The sequence below is a fragment of the Alligator mississippiensis genome, chromosome 2 (genome assembly GCF_030867095.1).
Source record: "Alligator mississippiensis isolate rAllMis1 chromosome 2, rAllMis1, whole genome shotgun sequence".
Classification (NCBI taxonomy): Eukaryota; Metazoa; Chordata; order Crocodylia; family Alligatoridae; genus Alligator; species Alligator mississippiensis.
This window is the reverse complement of record NC_081825.1, coordinates 115510418-115532795: the sequence shown is the minus strand read 5'-3', so window position 1 is coordinate 115532795 and position 22378 is coordinate 115510418. Positions and strand designations below refer to the sequence as shown.

The following is a 22378-nucleotide window of genomic DNA, read 5'->3' as shown; positions in this document are numbered from 1 at the left end:
CGTCAGCAGTTTAATCTCTCTTCTCTTCGAGGACTTCGCATTCAAATGTTCATTTAGGTAATTTTTACTACCAGAGGAACAAACCCAGGAAAATTCTCCCTAATTATTTGAATGTGTGTACGCAGCACCAGTCTCAGTATGCTACTAACAAAAGCCTTACTGGCTGCATTACTACAAGTTAATAACTGCCTGTTGAGTTTGATGGCTGGCTCCTGTTAACTAGAATGTCTGTGCCAGAAGATACTAACATATTTCAAAATATATGCTTCTGTTCAAAATGGGGGCAGAAAACTGTATTAGTAGAAATTTTTGCAGAAAATGAGACAGGAGGACTTTGGTATGTCATGAGAAGCCAGCCAGCAAGCCTGGCCAATAGAGGAGAATAGAGGCATACCAGATACCATGACACACTGGTACAAATACCATGACACACTGAATCGGCTCAGGCAGACACAGATTAATGATTGAAATTTCTCGTGGAAAACCCTATTTTTGGAGAAAATACATTTTTCATTTAATTGTTTGGTTTTTAATGAAAAATTCCCAACCAGTTCTACTATTTTCTAGCTGCATGAAAAGTATAAGAGTAAACACCAATGGAGAGTCTTCTATGGCTCAAGTGGAAGACAACTGTATTTCTGGAGTTGAAGTCCTGAGCTTTGTTCTCAGTGCTTCATATATATGAACTAACTGGTGACAGTACTGTTTCTATGTATCCTCCATATAAATCTTGCAAAAAAGAAAGGGGGTAAAACTTCCTATAAGTACTTTTAAAAGGTTAAAATTGTCATAAAATATTTACAAACTTTCAAGAAAATTCAGAAAACATCATTTTAAAAATATTTTTCCTATTACACTCCTTCTAAAGCAAGCACAGTAAGAAAAAAACTGACAAGTGGCTCACCAGACATGTCACTGCACAAATTTAGTGAATTTGATTTAAGAGAGAATTTTTCAGCAAACTAATACTTAAGGATATTGTAAACCATTTTTGTTTTTATTGAACTTCAAGTAACTAAAAAGAAAATGGACATAATCCTTTCCTCTTTTGTCTTTGTTTTGAAATTTCTTCCCTTAACTAAAAAAATTGATTAGAGAACTATTTAGAGAATAAACACTAAAATATAATTAAATTATTCCAGAAGCTGGTTTGTACAAGAGACCACAGTGCATTTATTCTTACCTTGTCTATCATATCCGGTCGGTTTGTAGCTGCCAAAATTGTCACGTCCTTTAGCTGTTCTATCCCATCTATTTCCGTTAACAACTGAGCCAAGACACGGTCTGCTACATTCCCAGCACCTGAAGAGCTGATTAAAATAATACCACAGCATTAGTTTTCCCCCCTTCCTAGAAGGGAAGGGTTTACTGTTATTTAAAACCTGGAAAAAATATATTCAGTTTCATGGAATAACTTTCAAATTCATCTTTTTCACCTTCAACACTTAAAGGTAAACACAACATTAATCATTAAACTGATTAAACCTATATTCCAGAATCAGCCCTACAAAAGATTTCTTAATACTAGAAAAAATAGCTGGGCTTGTTACTTATTCCCTCACCATGGTGGCTTGTACAAGATCATCACATAATACAGTAGTCTGAGTTAAACATTTCTAAGGTGGTAAGAACTCAAGTAACGTGGCTTCTTAATTAGTCAGATATTTTAGGAAGAGAACTACATTAGGCTCAATGGATGTGGCTACAGAGCAATTACAGCATTGTGTTACAAAATCCTAAGGTGCAAGTTTGAGCTTTAGCTTGAACACACATCAACCTAGCTCCACCCCCACTCCTCTCCCCCAACAAATACATATTACACACATACACACACACGCACGTCAACATTGGCATTAACCATACTTCATTTCAGAAACAATATAAAAATTATGGGACATGTAGGTTCTTGGCTCCAATCACCTTGCAGTGATTTAAACCCACATCTCCCACTTACCAGGAAAATGCCTTATCCACCAGGGTAGGGGCCTGGCAGGACTGAGGGCACTCTCATGCTTCTCATTAAATCTGGGCCACTAGGTGGAAAGTAATACAGGAATCAGTGAACCCAGGAGAGCAAGCCAGAGGAATCCCAACTTGATCTTCTAGTGAGAAGGGAAATTCCCTGGGCAGGAGGTTCCTGGGTTCTGCTCTACGTTCCCACAGCTATTTAGATGTGTTTATATTAAATAGCCATTGAATAAAATGTATATACAGATTTAGGAACAAGGGTAAGAACCCAAGGCTCCCCCTCTCTGAAGGAGTTATTAAGACTGCAATTAAAAAACTGACCCTCCCCTCCCCATAAAAAACCACCCACTCATAATCAGAAATAGGAACAAAGCTGTATCCAAAAGTGCACTGGGTTGGGCTAGACTGCAGTTCCTCATTTCCAAGACTTAAGATTGTTTACTAAGCCAAAATACTTGCTCCCTAGGGCAGTGGTTCTCAACCTTTTTAGACTTGAGGCCACCCTGGATAGACCATAAGCCCCCTCCCCTGCCCCCCTTAGAAAATGCCAGCTACTGGGGTGCTTGCAGACATAAAAAATACATATAGGTGCACTGATATATCGTTCCATATTGGATCAGTACTGATACAAGAAAAATTGACATTATCAGCAATCAGCTTTTTTTGGCCAGTGTAGCCAATTATGTCACCGATAAATGTCATGTGCGTGCATGCAGCTGGCGACACGCATTCACACAGCCAGGAATACAGCCCAGAGGCTTGCATCCAGCTGATAAGTCTGTGGGGGGAATGGGCGTGGGAGGGGGCAGACCAAGGCCCCCACACAGAAAGGGAATGGAGCAGGGGCAGGCGCTGCCCAGCCGGGGCAGGGCAGGTGGGCAAGGTGTGGGATGGAGTCATGGGCGGCTTGTCCGGGGGATGCAGAGCGGCGTGGGGGGAAGCTCCCAGCCACTGCGCACACCCCCAGGGGAGGAATGGGATTTGTGTGCAGGGTGAGGGTGGACTGCCCACTGCAGAATTAGAGCCAAAGGCTGTGCCAGTCTCTCCCTGGTGGGGGGGCTGGGCTGGGACTTTGCTTGGTCAGGTGGGGGCAAGGCAGGCTGCAGCAGCGCTGGGAGCAGGGGCTACAGGGTGGGCTACAGCCACCCCAAAACTCACCATAGTCCCCCAGTAGCCACCCCTCCCAGCACCACCCCCACCCCCACCTGCATCCCCGGCCCAGCCCCCCTTGCCAGGAAGAGACTAGCATAGCCCCTGGACCTGAACCTGAGCAGGGCTCACAGATGCCCCCCATGCCTCCCCTGGAGGTGCATGCAGCAGTGGGGAGCTACCCACCCCTCCCGCACCCTCTCCCCAACCCCCATGCCCCCCCCACAATGAGCTGCCCACAGCTCTGTCCCACATACCACCCTGCCCTGGCTGGGCAGTACCTACCCCTGTCCCATTCTCTCCCTTCACCACGGGGCGGGGGGAGCGGGGGGCCTCGATCTGCCTCCCTCCACACACCCCTTCTCTCCCACAGATTTACCCACCAGAAGCTGATTTCCAAGCTGCCGAGCTGCATATCAGCAAGCAAATCGTTATCAGCCAACTTGTCTGGTTAATAATTGGCCATGGGTATCAACCAAAAAGTCTTTATTGGTGCACCCTTAAAACAAAAAAACCCAAAAAATTCCATTGTTTTAATTTAAACTTGGCACATTCCAATGCCAAATGCCACACATCCCCAGAAGAGGCAGCGTGTTACTTCAACCTGGCTTGCCCAACATCTGTAAAGATCAGGTGCTTTAGTAGGGCTTTTTTGGCGCTTTTATCTAATAGATGATTAAATCAGCTTTAGCTAAAAGCACCAGAAAACCCTCCTGAAGCACCCAAACTTTACAAACACTGCAGAGCTAGGCTGAAGTAACACACTGCTGCTTCTGGTAAAGTGCAGCTTTTTAATTTTTTTAAACATCTGCAAGCAGCTTTGGTTTTCATCTTTTTTTGCCTACAGAAAAATAACAACACTTTTTCTGTTGCAAAGAACTCAGAAAAAACACAACTATGGATATCTTTTTGAAATCTCTGGGTTTATCTTGCAAATCATGTTTACAGACTTAACAGTGCTAACATTATGTGGCACCCCACAGCATTTTTTAAAGGTACCCCAAGATATCTCGTTTAAGAATCACTGCCCTAGAGGCAAAGACAGTCAACAGCTTATTCTAAAAGCTCCCTCTGCTGAACAACTGCTGTAAGTACAGTTGAATAGTTAAAACAGGTGAGGAAGGGAGTACAGTACAAATAGTATTGTAACCACTTTATTGAAGGCCTGCTTCTCTGATGGGCTAAACCTCAGGTTTTCAGTGGGACTTGCCTGCTGGTGATAAAACTCAATAAATTATTATGTACATCTTTGTCATAGAAGGATTGCTCCAAGCGGAGTTTTCACAGCTGTTCATCACATTGTGCCACTTCATTTCCCTGCCTTTAAATGGACCTTTTCCAATACTTTTAAAAATACTATTTTCCATTATTACCTTCATGCTAATAACTGAAACAAGGTTTTTATGCTGATTTTATCATTATTTCTTTGGCAAACATTTATTTTGTTCTCTTCCCCGCACATTTCTAGGCAAACATTAACTTTTTATGACTTGCAATAATTTTTTAGAATATCTTTATTTATGAATACACAGACCAGTAAATTATAATCAGGTTGATTTTAAGATACAATGAATATTGCAATTTTTTGTTTGCAAATTCATGATGTATACCAACTACTCTAACTGCTGGATGCTTATACTACATAGATTATTAGTGCATCACTACCATAAACAATGTCAATATCCATCGGAGAACAATACTTGATATTGTTTTCAGAGTTCAAGAAATCTTAATATCACAAAATACATTTTGTGTAGATTTGTTATGAATAACTGCTATAGATATTCTATAATTTTCTGGAACAGGTATTTGAACATCTTTTGTAAGTATTCAAAATCTGAAAGGCATCTGCCACCATCTTGGAGATGACTGAGGGGACTGCTTAGAAATACTAGAGTAGAGTCCTGGGTTTGTTAGTCGCCAGTTTTATCTACTTTGATACAGCAGTGCTAGAAATTCACAAATGAAATCAAAGGATTTCGAAACATATCCAAGAGACACAACCCTCTTTATTTAAATTAAATATAACATGGTAAAAATGATACAGTTGCTGCATGTGAATAGCAAATAAGTTTCAAAGGACACAGAACTCAAATAAACAAATAAATAAATAAATAACATCACCTCTGTAAAATAAACCAGTCTTAAACAGGGACTCATGCCCCAAATCCTATAAAAACTCACATACTTACTTAACATTATATCCACTGATAGAAAGTTAAGCACAAAAATATGTGCAAGATCAGGGCCTAAATGATAAATGCACTTGAAATAGTATGAAATCACAAGTCTTTGGGGGAGCAGATAGACTTTTGTTCTGGTGAGGAGAGCAGAAATAACAAGCCTAACATGTTTTTGAAAGAATGGGCTAGTAAGTACATTCACCCCTCCTAATATGAATACCATTTTTTTTGTATACCACACTCCCAAATAAGAGGGTACACATTGTTTTTTTAACATTCTGTCTTTCAAAAACAATCTCTCAGAATTATGGCCTGAGCTGGCTTCTTCATGGAGAGGCAGTGCTGAAACATGACTGCCAGCTTCCTTGTGGGACAGCAAGCAGGACACAGGAAGTCCAGTAGACATACTGTATACTCTTTCACGGCTACACTCAAATTGGCAATGATATTATTTAGCTGCTCAGCAAAAACTGTTGCCAATTTAAGAAGGGCTGTGAAAACACTAACACCAGAATTCATCTTTTCTGCTTACTGTCTGTGGAAGAAGCTTGCAGCCATCTTGCCGCATTGTCTCCATGCTTCTATTCTAGGAAAGAAAAAGCAGCTTCCCTGTTTAAGACATGTAGTAATGAGAAAATGTTGATTCCAGGGTAGAGGGGGCAGAAATCACTGATAATAGGGTCTCAAATTAAACAGATCCACATAAACTTAAATTCTGAAGGGTGATTACAAAGAAAAGAGAAAGACAGACTTTTCTTTGTAGCTACAGAGGATAGGACTAGGAGCCTCATACTGAAGCAGACAAAATCTAGGTTGGAGATTAGAAACAACTTTGTGCTTATGAGGGTGGTCAAACATTGGAATAGGCTACCTAGAGAAGATCCCTGAAAATTTTCCTAAGCAGGTTAGATAGGAACTTGACTGGGATGGTTTACTCAGGGATGATCCTGCACTGAGCAGGGGGCTGAACTAGATGACCTCCTTAGGTCCTTCTTCTAATTCTAACTAATTCTGGTAATGACAAAATCCAAAAATGTTTTCAACAACTGAAAAAAGTTCTAAATTACAAACCAGGCTTTATATGTATATAAGATTTTACTCTTTTACACCCCATGCCAAATCCTACATACATACACCATATACTGTGGAATACCATCTAAGTCAGTGGATCTGAGCAAAGGGCTGCCACTGAAGGATTTTGGCTTTTACTGAATTTTCCCTCATGGAGGAAATAGAGTAAAGGCTGGAGGGGAAGTATATTGTTTTGACTGAAAACAAAGTAAATCAAAATAAAAGAAAGAAAATGAAACACCTGGAATCTCTGATACTAAAACTGTTATCTTGAATGCTTGTATTTACTAGGTACTTTTGTGCTTGTATTTATATGTTGAACTAGGCTGTTGTACTATGCACCATATTTAGCATGCATTCTACCATAAATAAGATCTTTTGGGTTAGCAGTATATATCCTATAAAAATGCAGACAGACAGACATATATAGTGAGAGATTTCTTCCCCAGCTGCTCTAGACCTGCGTCAGCACCGTGTGCTCCGAAAAGCTCTAACACTGTATAAACTGTTAATCTGAAGGGTGACATACAAGTATGCATTTTTCCATTTTCCCATGATTTCCCAGCAAGAGTTTCAAATTAGCACAGGCAATGCTCATTAAGGCTGCCTGGGCTGTTGACGCAAACTCAGCAGTCAGAGAAACAAATTATGATCAACTCTCCAGTCTTACTCACATACTGTCAAAACCAACTTCCAGCCAAGTCGTCCTCTCTTTACCATCCCCTCTATTTTCCTCTTCCACTTGACCTCCACACATTTATGTCATCATCAAAACTGCACAGAAATAGCTATCAAAAGATGCATACTGCTACAGACTAATTTCCTGTCAATAAAATGACTGAGAATTAAGGCAGTCAAACTTCAGTTATACATATTTTGTGTGTGCGTGTGGTGTGGTGTGCTTTTACATACATACCCTGTTCTCACTATAAATACTTTGAACTCCAAAGTAAAAAAAAGGGGGTGGGAAATATTTGGCATCATTATTACTGCCAAATCCTATATGCAATGTTGTTAAATTAAAATGGCATAGCTTTTTTTTTTAAAGTATGGAATATAATTATTAAATGACTGTGCAGTGCTAGTTAAATACCAAGCTTTAACATGTATCTACAGGTCAAACATTATACATATGGATTTTTTTGTCAACTCTTCTTCCCTTCTTTAGTAGGCCTACGTTCTACAAATCTGCAATAATATTTTATAGCATAAAGCTAAATTTATTAAATCACTTGGAGCCAGATACAGTTCAGCATAAGAATAGTCTAATTCAGGAGATAATCCACTGGTTTCAGACAGCTGGTGTTCTTGCATGTGCCTATCAATACCAATTCAATATCAATATCAAAGCCCTGAATTCCAAAGTACACCAAGTGAAACTGTTCATGAGTTTAGTGAACTTCACAGTGAGAGAGACTTTAGTCCTTAATAATCTGAATTAAATATGGCATCTTTCATGTGCATTTTAAAAGAGTTAGATACCATATTTTCTCACATAAAACATCCCCCATAAGATACATATCTTATTTGTGAAAGGCAGAATAAAGAAAAGATGATCGTTCCTTCAAAATACCAGTACAGTATTTATCCAAGGGGAACCAGCAGTTGAAGTAGCAGGGGAGCAAAACATTGTGGCTACTGGGTTAACCACCCACCTACAGGATGCCACAGGTGCTGCTAGCTCAGCCAAACTGCTCAACCCTTCTTTTTTTCTCAAGCTGAACTGGGTGGGCAGCCAGCAGCACCTGTGGAGTGCGCCAAAAGTCCCACCCAACTGATTCAGCAGGACCCTGTGTCCCAGCACCTGAAACTCAGCTCCACATGTGACAAGCAAAGTCAGTAACAGCTTCTGCAGCTTGAGCCTCTGCCAGGAAAAAAAAAAAAGTGTCCAACACCAGCAGCTAGGGAGCCTGTGTGCTCCATGTGCTGCCCTCTGTGCCACATATATAGCATAACTTTTGCTTTCCCCCAGCAGCATCTTTGATGCAGAAGTTGCTATTACCATATTTCCTTCCTTAAAATTCATGCCCCAATTTCCAGCAGCTGATTTTTGTAAAAATAAGGTGCATACTGTATGTGAGAAAATATGGTGTCTAAAATAAACATAAAAAATTTACCACTGTTACCCATGATCAATCATCAAAGCTCAGTTTATGGGACTCTGTGACAAGAGTCCATTACCTGTTTCCTGGCAAACAATTACCTTAGCTCATCTTCCCTCTCTGACTCAAGACCAAGGAGGCAAATGTCCAGTTAAGTCAGTAGGAGTCTGATTGTTCACATTCTCAAAGGAAAATCCATGAGTGTCTACTTAGATGAAGTTGGAGAAATCTGGAACGGGCTCCCAAGGGAGGTGGTGCTCTCCCCTACCCTGGGGGTCTTCAAGAGGAGGTTAGACGAGTATCTAGCTGGGGTCATCTAGACCCAGCACTCTTTCCTGCTTATGCAGGGGGTCGGACTTGATGATCTATTGAGGTCCCTTCCGACCCTAACATCTATGAATCTATGAAATGAAATGTATTTTGGAAGGTGAGTCTCCAAATCCAGGACAATATACCTACTTGCACAAATGCCCAAGCTGTGGAGATTTTGTTTTCAGATTTGGGTGTGTTAACGATACTTAAGATATCACATCAGTTAATCTTTGTGTTATAAGTAGCTTGTGAACTACAATGGGCTTGGGTTTTTCCTGCCATTATATTCGCCTCCCTTGTTTGGCACCTTTTATCCACTATACTGTACCATACACACACAACATGATCCTATGCATCACACACTCTAATATACAAAGCTTCTAAAAGGCCCAATAACTAGTTTAAGAAATGAAGCCATTTCTGAGACTGAAAATATCTCAAGACCATTCCGCAAGACAAACACACACAGTTTCAGTTGACAATGAAATTTTGTGAATTAGAGTTCATAATAAAAGTACAATCAGACACTTAGTTGTAAGGTTATTCTGCAGGACTAATGTACACTATAGTAGTCTGGCAGAATACAGGATGTATCATTTTGATGGGAAAACCTATTTAAGCCCTTATCTGATAGTGATCCTATGGAGAACTACTGAGCCTGCAGGAGCCTATGTTGACTTCGGTGCCTATAGTGCAGGACTTGGCCTAAACAAAATCAGCTGCACAATCCAGGTCTTAAGTTACCAGATACACAAGCAGAAGACAGGCTTAAAAGTAAATTCCAGAACTGAAAGAAGTTCATCAATACCTTTTCTTACCTAATTATTTAAAATCAGCCGAAGAAACTATTTACTCCCTCAAATGAACATATTAAACATTAGCAAAAGTATGCGCAAGAATGATGCAATTCCATATTTCTTCTTTAAGATCAATAGTCTTAAACATGGTGTCCTGAATTGCCAAAGTAGTCAAACAACAAGGCTATTATGCTTTTTAAATCAACAGCAGCATTAAAATAACCCATTTCATATTGCTTTGACATCGTTTAGTCAACAGGACCTATGATGTAGACGGTTTGCAGTGTCTCATGCGACTCAACTGTCCAATCCTAGACTTGCATGACTTGTGGCAGTGGTTACAGATGTATATGTCATGGTTGGGTGGGTTGGGGGCAGCTTGCTTCCTACAGGTGTGACAGGGGGCCATCCCAAGGCCAGTCCCAACGTTGGCCCACCCACCTGTCTGAGGCAGTCTGCCCACTTGCCTCACCTCTGATATAACTGAAAAGATGTTTCAAGGCAGGGGGCTGCCCATTTAATGCCCCAATGCCAAGGTTGTAATACATGGCTCTGTACTGCCTCTATACCATGTCCCATGTCTCGCAGATGGCATCACTATATGGCTCCGGCCCCACACTGGACTCCACTATATTCCAGACTGAACATTAGGACCCTACCTTGGATCCTCCCCTACTCAGGCAGCCTAAACTCTGCCATCATACTGGGCTGCAAACCCCTCTAGATCCCTTTCCCTCTCAGCAGTGGCCCCCCCTGGGAGGGACCTTTGACCTCACAGGCCCTGGCCTTGCCTCTAGGCCAATCGGGACTTCAAGCTGCTAGCTCTGGCCATCCCTCGTAGTGAGCACTCTGGCCCTCTGACGGTCCTAGTCCTGGCCCCAGCATTGACCAGTCACGATTTTATAAGTAGGTTCTTGGCAGCTCTCTCATACAGGTCCACCTTCTTGGCCCCATCCACACACTAGCCTCACTTTCTGAGCTTATAGACCACATAGTCACCCTGGACCCCTCCTGGGCCCGCTGCTCCACCCTACTGAGCCACTACTCCGCTCCTCACTGGGCCTTATGCCCTGGGGGCTCAAGACCCACTCTATGGGCCTTGACCCTGTGGTTTTCTGTCAGGATGTGCTACCCTGGCCTTTCCCCTCCATGGAGTCACCCACAAGGCAGTGGGGGCTGAGGCTTTCTGGCACCCCATACTCGCCTTTCACTAGGGAGACACAGGTGTGGCATTTCCTGGAAACTGTCCTGCCACAGGCAGTCCCACCACACCATCCACAGCAGGTTGTAGTTCCAGATGATGCCCCAGGACCAGAAGCCTCCTCCATCCCCATAGTTCCTACCCTTGATCTCCAGGTGTTCTGGGAGCATAGTTTCATAGTTGGTAGGGTCGGAAGGGACCTGAGCAGATCACCAAGTCCTAACCCCTGCCATGAGCAGGAAAGAATGCTGGGGTCAAATGACCCTGGCTAGGTGATTATCTAGCCTCCTTTTGAAGACCCCCAAGGGAGGAGTGAGCACCACTTCCCTTGGAAGTTGGTTCCAGATCCTAGCCACCCTGACTATGAAATAGTGCTTCCTGATGTCTAGCCTAAACCTACTCACAGTCAACTTGTGGCTGTTATTCCTAGTTACTCCCGGTAGTGCTCAGGGGAACAGACACTCTCCCGTTCCACGCTGGTCCCCTCTGCTAAGTTTATAGACGGCCACCAGATATGCTGGAGCAGTACTCCAGCTGGGAGATGTTCACCCTTTGGCTCCCCAGTTACAACTGCCAGGCTTTGCTCTCAGGGCCTGTCTTATACCCTAATTGCCTAGCTCTACACCAATCAGGCAGTCCTCCTGGGTGCCATATGACACTCCTGATTGGGTCTGGTCCCACCTGCAGGCTGATCTGCAGACTGCTCAAGCCCTTAAAGTGGCAGGCACCAAAGATGCCCTGCCACACAGGCTCTTTTCTCTTCAAGCTGTTGGAGCCAATTTCTTGCATGGACCTTGATGCCCTGGTGAAGACTATGATGACACTTGTTACAATCACTTGCCAAGGTTTCCCATTGGTCAGGATCGATTCCAAATGCCTTCATATCTCGCTTGCATGTGACTTTGTAGTGAAGTTTGGAAGGTCCTGTTGTTCTTGTTCCCTCTGATAGTTCCTCGTATAGCACGTCCTTGGGTATGCATCCATCTTCCAATTTGCTCAGATGGCCTAGCCAACTCAGTCAGCTGTGTTTGAGTACGACTGTCACACGTGGTAAATATGCCTTTTGAATAACCTCTGCATTGGTAACTTTATCTTGCCATTTGCTGTTGAGTGTGTAGTGTAAACCGTGCACGTGGAAGCTGTTTAACCTTTTTTCTTGATGTGCATAAGCTGTCCATGTTTTTGCACCATACATGAGAGTGATGAGTACACAAGCCTTGTACACTAGCATTTTGGTCTTTATGGCAAACTTTGAGTTGTTCCATGCTCTTTTAGTTAGTCTGCTGAAGGTGGTGGCAGCCTTTCCAATGCGAACATTAACTTACTCATCCAGTGAGAGGTTGGTGGTCATTGTAAAACCTAGGTAGCAGAACTTTTGGACTACTGCTAGCTGGTTCTCATTAAGGATGACTAATGGATCTTGTGACAGAAACTCCCTGATAAGCACCTTTCTAACTTTAGTCTTTGCTTTAAATTGTGAAAGTTTGAAGAGTTTTCTGCCCAATTTTGTATGGAAGTACACTTCACTTTCCATATCTTTAAATGCACAGTTCAGGAGCGCTAAGAAGAAAATTCCAAAGTGTGTGGAAGATTCCAAGGAGATATTCCAATATCATATGTAAGTTTAAATAATGTCAGCATCCAAAGAAAATGGAAAAGAAACAACAACCTCATGTAGATCCACCGAACCTGCAGAGCTAAGCAAGTCAAAGAAAGTTTGGAAGAGCTGCTAAGGGCAAGGGTAGTTTCTCCATGCAAGTAACCAGTTTTCCTGTATATCTGCAAGGTTTTCTGACAGACCCTACAAGATTTACCATGGATAAGTGAACCACCTCTAGCCGACAGAACAGCATCAGAAAATATTTGCATGGAGATTACTACCAAAATGTCATAGTATGCAGAATTATAGAGGTTGGGGATGATCTGGCCTGTTGTATTTATCTTTTAATATTGGACAAAGTTTACTTAAAAATAGAGACAAATTTGCACAAAAAAAATTACAGTAAAAATCTAAAGTTTCAAGTTTTATAAACACTCCTGGAAATGATATCATCTCAGATTATTTATTTTACTGAAACTCTATGGAAATAATTTAATATTGAAATAAATGTAAAACTCATTGACGTAACAAAACAGTATTAAAAAATTAGTATTAGCTCAAATAAACTTTACTGGCAGGTTTCTTAATTTCTACACAAAATACTGAGGTAAAAGGTTCCTGAAATACCAAAGACCCCTGCCAGCACACTCCCACGCAGGAGTCACTCTGCTCACGCAGTCTGAAGGATTTTATTGAGTCTGACATTTCTGTCAGGGCGTTGTAAGGGTAAACTGTCAGCAAGGAACACCTGCCAAGTCAGTCTTTCAGTCCAACTGCCATGATCATAATTAACTGTCACACTGTTTTATTTCCTTCCCTCACAAATTCTGGTGAAATATGACTTTGGCAGTTCAAGGTTTTCCACAATATTAAGACTAAAAGAAAAAAAGAAAAAGAAGGAAAAATCTACCTATCCCAACAGCGTTAGTAGCAGCAATAATAATGGCAATACTTCCCAATCCATTCAATTAAGCCAGACTATTCAGGCAAATAAGCATTACAGATATCTAATGAAAGCAGGATTACGCCTTTTTTTCATATGTTAGAACTGATCTGGATTCAAAGAACATCACTACTACTTGAGTAAATTAACTGTTCTTATAAAGTTTCCCACATTCATAACAGCAATACAATAATATAGTTATACTTTACATTACTATTTTCATCCAAGTATCTCAACACAAATTGAAATAAATCTATTCATTACCTCTTCAAGTTAGTTATGACCTCTTTTTGAGATGGAAAACTGTGGCAAGGATAAGTGATTTACCTCCCTTCCTTCCACCCCTCCTCTCATGCCTCCCTTTGTGAAAGGAATTTCACAAAGCACAGACATAGCACAAGTGTGTACAACTATTAAAGAAACGCTGGACCAAATTTACAGCTGGCACAGACGGCCCCAATTCTACATCCAAATTAAGTCAGACATGACCGACTGTAATGCACTATGCCTGCTTTGTCTCCCATGATTGCCAAGGGATTGCAGACTGTCTAAAAGGAGAGAGGGCAAGTTATACAAATTCAGGGCTTCATGAATATCTGACTTTTCCTCTAGTTGAACATCCAACTTCTCTATTTGCATAAGCCTCTCATCCCCCAGCTACTTATAGGGGTCAGTGAAATGGAAAGGAAACTGAACTGGGGTCTATTTGAGAAGCAGTTGACACCTGAGAGGAGAGCACAGGAAAAAGGAAGTGGCCCTATAAAAACCTGCAGGAACTCCAAGTACCAAGGGAAGGGAAGATCAGTTTCATCCTGTCCTTCAATTCACACTGCTCTCTCAATTTTTGATAGGTCTGGGTCAAAACGGTGAATGCACAATGGGATCTACTTTCCACTGGCTCAGATTGGAGCAGACACAGGAAAGGGCCCTCACTTCGGTAAACATCTCTATGGTTAAAAGTCTTCCCCTCATCCTGGCTCCTCTAAATAAGAAAGAGGGCAAGACTAACCTACTACAACACGCTCTCTCCTGTACCTGAAGATGTAGGGAGGAAAAAAGGGAGAATAATCATTATTAGTCACTCACTCCAACCTTGTCTTGATTAGTAGTAACTAACTCATTCGCTATAAAAGGACTGAGAACAATTTAGTTCCTTGTATCTCTCACCTGGAGGGAGGATTTTGCTTGGAGTAGAGCAGAAAGAGATGCAAGGATTGGTATGTGGTAGTGAGGAGAAAGGAAGGGATTTCACAAAAAGAAACAAAATTATAAGGTGGTGCTAAATACGTGACAGAGTTATCTCAAAGGGCTTAGCACACAAACAGACCAAGGAAGGGTTGAATGAACAAGCTTGAATATGAAACAGTTAGAAAAAATAGGGAAGAAAAGATGGAGTGGGGCTATGGAAGAGGAAAAAAAGACTAGGCAAAAAAAGTAAGGAAGAAAATCCAAGATAAAAGAAAAGAAGAGAGAAAAATCAGTGGAGGAGGTAAGACAAAGCAAACTGATAAATAGCTAAAAGGTAAACTAACAAAAAGAAAGGGTGGCACTAACAGAAGTAAAACTGGATAGAACAAAATTCAATGGGATCAACTATGAAACTTTCTAAAAGTTTTTTTAAAACAAAATTAATTATGTCTGTGTGTAAATCAGCTGAGCAGATAATGGATTTTTGCTTATATGGCTGTACTGAACAATTAAAAAAAACCCAAAACGCTAGTTCAAGTTAAACCAGAACAATAACATAAAAAATCATTTTAAGTCAATATAAAATGTTCATTTCACAGAAACAAAACACATTGTTTCACTTTCAAGTTACTTACACCTTTTTCCTCGTCATTTAGAAGACTTTTTACAAGAAAAATGCCGTTTTCAAAAGAAAAGTAAATGTTTCATTTTGAAATTGTAAGAATTAAATATATCAACATTTTCAACATGTGCAAGACTTCCTGTTTTTGTTTTTTGCAAATGTACTGTTCATCAAAAATGCTTGCCCTTCTCATATGTAAATATTTTATTGTACCCATCATATTAATAGACGAAGATGTTTTAAGGAACTACATTTGAGCTTCCTACACAAAGCAAATTCTGACAACTTCCATATTAAAAACTAGAATATTTCACAGGCATGCACCAAGTAGCAGGCTTTAGTTTTCAAAACCTCTCTCAGGATGATACCTGCAGGCCTGTCTTCCAGGGATCCACCCCAAGCGCACACTCCCAGTTCATAAATACTTAAGGGCGCCTATAGATGTGCAGCAAGGCTGCTCCAACACACTGTAATTATAGTGCATTGGAGCAGACTCAATTAATCAAGTCTACTGCAGCGTGGTAATTATCACGCTCCAGCAGACTCCAGCATCATGTGCATCAGCATCCCCGTGCCAAAAAATGCGTGCACAAGTGCTTTGACTAATGCTTGTTCGACAAGTTAAAGTACCTCCACCACCATCATTCAGCATGGGAATGCCGATACACGTGACGCTCTGGGTGCTTTAATTAGAGCGGCTCCTGAATCCACTCTAATTATAGCCCCCTCTCTGCCCCACCCCGCACGCTCTATGTGGCTTTACCAAGAGGTATTAAAAACCAGGTCTTTTCTATCTATTAATTTACTCATGAGAGAAGACATATTTATGGAAGAGAGATAAGAAACCTTGTTTTCCAATTTGTCCTGCAATGTCTAGGCACTACAGGACGATGATAAAAATTAAAATTCTACTACCCTGTTTGCATAGTAGCTGTGTTAAAAAAAAAAACAACCCATAAAGAAAAGAAAAAGAAACCTGATGCACAGTATATTTTCCATTTCCTTTCATTCTGTTTTCCTCAGCACTTCTCCTTCCGTGCATTCCAGAAAGTTAATCAAGTTGAAAACTATAATCAATCATGTCTATTCTGGAAGCAACTAATGTTTAATCTGGAAGTACTACAGACCAGAATGTGAAATGTGAATAACCAGTCTGGATTCTACTTTCACAGTATTGCATATATCAATATTTAAATACAATAGTGGTGTACTTCTAGTTGGATTGTAAACTAAGCTTCAGCTATTTAATGGGCTTTAAATACTATCCGTTTCTTTATTCTTCCATATGCCATTCTAACTGACAAAGACTCCAATTCTGAAGATAATAAAGAACATGCTTAAAAGGATACACAAACTGATTCTGGACTCAACTGAATTATTTATTGGCAAAATTAGAGCTGCCCCACTCACAGCCCATGAGCACATGCAGCCCACAAGGGGTTATCTTACAGTCACTGAAATATTTCCTTCCACTCTTTCCTGTAGTGGGCATGGTGACAGCACCTCCACCAACTCTATACTAGTGATTTACCTTAGGCAGGCGGATTCTCCTGCCGATTTCAGGCTACTTTGTCCTAAAAAAGCAAGACAAAGTGTCTTCTGTGAATAAGTGAAACCAATTAACAGCAGGTGCTGAAAGGGAGACCTTGAGAGGCCACCTATGCCCAAGGCAGCATTCCTGTATCATTCCTGACCTGTTTGTCTAACCAGTGATGTCAAACATACTCTGCCCCAGACCAGATTTAGACCACAGTCCTCTTTCTGAGATGGATCCAGATGTGGTGGCAGTAGGAGCAGTGGAAGAAGGGATTAATGCAACCACTGCTTTCCTCCCACTGCCAATACAAATGCCCAACCAGTCCCCCTGCCCTATATTTGGGTAAGAAGCCCCATCCCCATATTTCTTGCCTCCTCTACCAGCCTCACAGACCACACCATATAGTTTCATGGGTGGTAAGTCTGGTATCCCTAGTGTAACCTGTTCTTAAAATGTGTGTGCACTATAGTATATATTCCAGTAAATCATACAATCCTGATGGAGAGACAGAAGATCTACCACACCCCTTGTTACAAGCAGAAGTGCCAGACTATGCAAGAGAAGATTTGATTTTTCATAGACATAAACTTTGGAACTTGCATACCTTCAATTAGATTTCTAACCCCATGTTTTTGGGACCTAAAATATAAAGTGCCTAGTTTTCAGGCATGCTGAGCAATCCACACTCCCACTGGAATCCATAGATTTACACCTGTATTTTATAAATTTATAGAATTATCTTCTCTTACTATTTAAATATTCAGACCAGAGCTCAGAAGCCTTTTGCTGGCAGAAGTCTCCTTTGCCCCACAGCAGCCAGCTACAGATTCTCAACCTCTGTGCATTGAGAGTAAGTACAGACATTCGGGGGCTTTAGGGTGAGGTTAAATCAATTCAAAATGGCTGCCCAATATCAGGTAAGTCAGGATGGGGGAGCTGGTGGGGGACTTAGAGGCCAACCAAGGGATGGGGGGGGGAGGTGCGACTCCTGAGGGGCGGGGGGCAGGCAAGACCCACGGGTGGCATGGGCAGCGTTGGCGTGACCCCCCCCCTTCCCTCCACCCACCAAGATTTACTTACTCAGCTCCAGCAGCAGCAAATGCTAATAAAAGCAATGGCACTCCGAGCATCTTGTCGTAGGATAAGGATTGAAAGGGCTGGCTGGTTGGGGGAGGAAAAAAATAGCCCAGAGGGTGGGGTGTGAAAAGAGTGAAAAAGAGCAGCCCAGGTCTGAAGCCAGTGGTTGGATTTTCCTGGCTGCACAGGGAAAGTATACAAAAGTTCTATGCGCTGGTTTGACCTAAATCAAGTAAGTTTGATACAATTTTATCTTAAACCAGGTTCTGTGATTTTTAAACCAGTTTGTGTGCGTGGCCCTTCTGTACAGTTACAGGTTTAAACTCGTTGCTGGTCATTGGGTCTTCAAGTATAAAGTCAGCACTGGGACAAGCTAAGTTTAGCGTGGGTGGCCATTTTGAACCTGTTTTAGCATCCCCAAATGTCTGAATTTAGCCTGAGGGAAGCACACATGCAGTAGAGCAGCAAGCTCCAAAACAGAGGGGAGAGCTGTGGAGGGTACTGGAGGCATGGACATTGGGGGCCAAATGTGGCCAATGGGTCATAAGTTGTTGATCCCTGATTTAAAGTAATCACTCAAAACCGTAGACAACAGAAGAATATATGCCTCCAAAATGTCCTCATAACATAAATCCTTGAATGGCCAGCCACTTTGGAAGTGCAGGGCTTACCTTGAAACAACCCCTGCCCTAGCTCCTCAAAAAAGAAAAACTATCAATTTAAGAATTGTCTTAGCTTACATAAGTAGAATAGCAAGGTGTTGATTTCTTTCTCTTTAGAAAAAAGGAACTCTTTCATTCCAGACCACAATGTTTCATGTCTTACATTACAAGGTTTTGCAGTTAAGGAGAAAAACATTTCTCTGCTCCTGAAAAACAAGAAAAGGAACCAATATGTCTGTTGCCCAAAAATCCCAAAAATTCTACATATATAAACAATGTCACATTTCCAAAGCACGTAGATTTCTTAAGTTCAGCAAACAGACTGTCTGTACTGCATTTACACAGAGCTATGTTCATTCATCATTTTCAAGTCTAATTACCAAGCCATTTCCCTTTTGGCAACCTGTAACGGCCAGATGAATTAGGGTTTAAATGGTAGGATACCAAGGAATAACAAATACCCATAATTCTTTGCAGCTGCACAATTTGTTAGAGACTTAAGTTTTGAAAGGGGGAGGGATTACTTAGAAGCAAACATTCCTTCTTGCACACTGCTGTATCTGGAACTGTCATGTAGGCCTGGCCTTAATACAATCTTCTGCAAACAGTCATAAAATCAACTTTCAGAAACCAAGAGGGGGAAAAAAACCAAACAAAATCTATAAGGTAACGGAACCTAACGTTAGTCAGAACCACAGAATGACAGAAAATATCTACTACGTCAGCTGGTTTGCTACTCCGCCAATGCAGGACTGCCCCTTGTTGTACATTAACTTGTAGTCTGTCCGATTTTGTTCAAAATGGGCAAAGCAATAACCTGACACTGCTTCTACCATATGCTAGTTCAAAACACAGTAGATCTTCCTATCAAAAACAGTTTTCCTTGGTGTGAACAGAAATTTTCCCTTTCTTGTCCTATTTTCATTCCTTCTGCTGATGATAACTGCTCATAACTCCTCAGTACTTCCTCCCTATCATTATTTACAGGCTTTACATATTTGTAGACCGATTTCCTCTCCTTTACATTTAACTTATGAATACATCTTAAAAACAAATTCTTTCCTTAGGACTCAATCTATCTGACAAAGAAGTTATTTAATTTATCAATATGGTTTGGATAAAGAATATTCCAGGGAGGGGTAAGCATGTAGCCCAGCAGATATGAAACATTTCTTGATCAGTGACCTCACATGCTTTTCTGAACACAGCAGAGTTTACATTTATCTTCCCCTATTGCCCTGCTAAACACATATGCAATATCTTTTTTAGCCATCCTCAAGTCTTTTTTGCCTCGTTGATTTCCAAATTTCTCCTTCCTACTGATTTTTCCTTGCATTATTTTTCCCCCAGATGTTTAGGATTAATTTATTTGCAAATTATATCACATTATGACATATTCAAACACATTTCTAATCTTTGCATGTTATTCCCATTTCTTCCCTGATGTTCACAACTCCTCCAAATTTATTACCACCAGTAAATTGAAAAAAATGTGCAGTTGATTTCTTCTAGACCCTGTAATACGCTACAATTTGGTACTATGCCATCTATCGCTTCCTGTTGCTTATGGTCCCTTTGCCAAGTTTGAATTGTGAATTACTTCATTTTTTTCTAACTAATGACTTAATAACAGAGACATACAAATATAGCATAATAACCAACAAAACTCCTGAATTTATTTGCCAACTATACCTTGGTGGCCCTTGAAAACATGCCACTTTAACAAGCATTAGTTCAGGTTCCCCAGGTGCTTTCATCATCCCTTCTGATTCCTTACATTAGCTACAGAATTCAACTGAATTATTAATGTATCTAAATGAAATATTTATCTGATTATTTAAAACAATCTTTTAAAGGCCACTTAATAGTTTAGTATATTTTTTCATGTGATTTTCATTTATTACTGTATACTATAAAAGTACGCTTGCTCTTAAGTATATTTTTTAAGTTAATCCAACTTTACTAAGTGGATATATCTAAACCATTTTGTTGTAATATTAAACCATGAATCAGAATTACCATAGGGAGGAGTGTTGGGTTATGTAGTCAAACAAGGATTAACAATGTGCAAATTAGTGAGACAGTGACAATGCAGTACTATGGATATTAATTTAATGTCTCCACTTATACTAAACAGACTGTTTAGTGGCCTCCATGAAAAACTAGAACCTAAGAATTTCTAAAACTAAATCCCAGCTTTTCTTGCATCAGTCAAGTCAGTCTCTACTTCAATTGCACCCCCTCCATTCCATATAAGTATTAGTTAATTATAAATATTATAAGCATTATAATTATATTATAAATATAAGTTAATTATGTTTACAAACTGTTTTGAGGATTAAAAGTACAATACAAATACTAAATACTAATCTGTTTGTATATACTTATTTTAAATTAGGCATAGAACTACACAGCTTAACAGTTTACAACGCCGTTTGTGTACTATGTGTATGAAAATACACTGCTGATGCAGACATGTCATCCAAGCATCAGAATAGGTTGCCTGACTGCAAAACCTTGAAATATAGCTCATGATATACAGATGAAAATGTAATAAATTGCAATCAGAACTAAAGAGGAAGAAAAAGTCCTACAAAATTCGTACCAGAGTGTTTTGTCTTGCCAAGACAGAGAAAACCAGAGAAAACCTCTTCAATCTACCAAGGGAACAGGGAGACAATATAAACAGGTGTTTCCTTGAAAAGTTTGGTATGGCTAGTAATAGTACAGGAAATGGATCTCCAGAGGCTGCAAATCGTTAGCATCTCTAATGCATTTGGAAATTCCTACTGTGCAAAATCAGCCTGTAAAAACAGGCCATTTCTAATAAGTGCCTTGTCTGGTTTCCTCCACCGTTTAATTTCAGATGAATTTTATGAGAACTCTGCTACATATTTCACCTCCCATCTGGTTCAGATTTGACAATGAAATATTTGTGTCCCCCACCCTGTTCTTTTTTAAAGCTCCAAAAACAGATGTCTCCAGTACAACATGACTGCAGCAGGTCATACTACATTCTTGAGCAAGCTGTGCCAGGGCTATTTTTCCCCCCTTCAGGTAAGGTGAAGTCGGGTTATTTATCCCCTAAAAAGAATATAGAAAGCCCCAGTGCCTGAAGGCATAGAACTAAAAGGCTAGTTGAAAACCCACTGTGCTTTCTTCTTCAAAAAAGTTTCATCTAGATGAAGCAGTATGTTAACATGTTAAACATGTTAACAATTCCACCATGGATAGATTTTTTATTTTGGCTCAATTCCAAGACAAATTTTTGTTAGGTCTATTGTGATAAGCAGGTTGGTGGTTCTATAGCTATAGTTCAGTACTGTTCAACCATGTGTGCATATTTTGTACATAAAAAAAATTATTTTCTGAGTGGAAATCTTGTATTTCTGTCAACTTTTGCTGTCTCAGTGGAAAATAATTTATTGCCTATACTTGCAAGCAGAGAGCTTGCCTGGCTGCTACTGTAGTTTTCCCACAAACCCTTTTTGCAACCCCAGACCTCCACTGCTGCCAGAATCCCATCCCTGGACTCGTGGCCATCTGACCCTATGCCAACTATAGATCCATCTCCATAGTGGGTACCCCCATGCCTCATCCTGGATCTGACCTGAGAGGAGCCCTGCAGTCCAGATCTGACTCAGGGTCCTAGGTATGTCTGATACCCATGAATTACAACAAGAAGTAAAAACTGCTATCCTTGAATAGCACAGCATTAGGCTTCTAGAGCCTTTTTGCTTTTGTGTAATTAGGGCAAAGCAAGATGTTATGAAATGATTGTTATATGTAGGGTCAGACCGGTGGGCTATCTAGCTCATATCCTGTCTCCAACACTGACAGCAGTCGAAGCTTGAGAGAAAGAGCATATATTCATGGCATATCTAATGTAATCCATCCTCTTACACCCTTCCTAGCTTCAACCATCATTGGTTCAGAGATGTCAGAGGATACATCCCCAACCCTTCA

General features: G+C 40.7%; 1 protein-coding gene across 7 annotated transcripts in view; it reads right to left on the bottom strand.

Annotated features, from left to right (window-relative positions):
- AFG2A (AFG2 AAA ATPase homolog A) overlaps window positions 1-22378 on the bottom strand; it is a 327870-nt gene that overhangs the window by 210335 nt on the left and 95157 nt on the right. For all 7 annotated transcript variants that reach the window (XM_019494631.2, XM_019494643.2, XM_006263434.4 and 4 more), the window contains one exon: window positions 1184-1310. In XM_019494631.2, the coding sequence (XP_019350176.2) occupies window positions 1184-1310 (127 nt within the window). The remainder of the gene's footprint in view (window positions 1-1183; window positions 1311-22378) is intronic.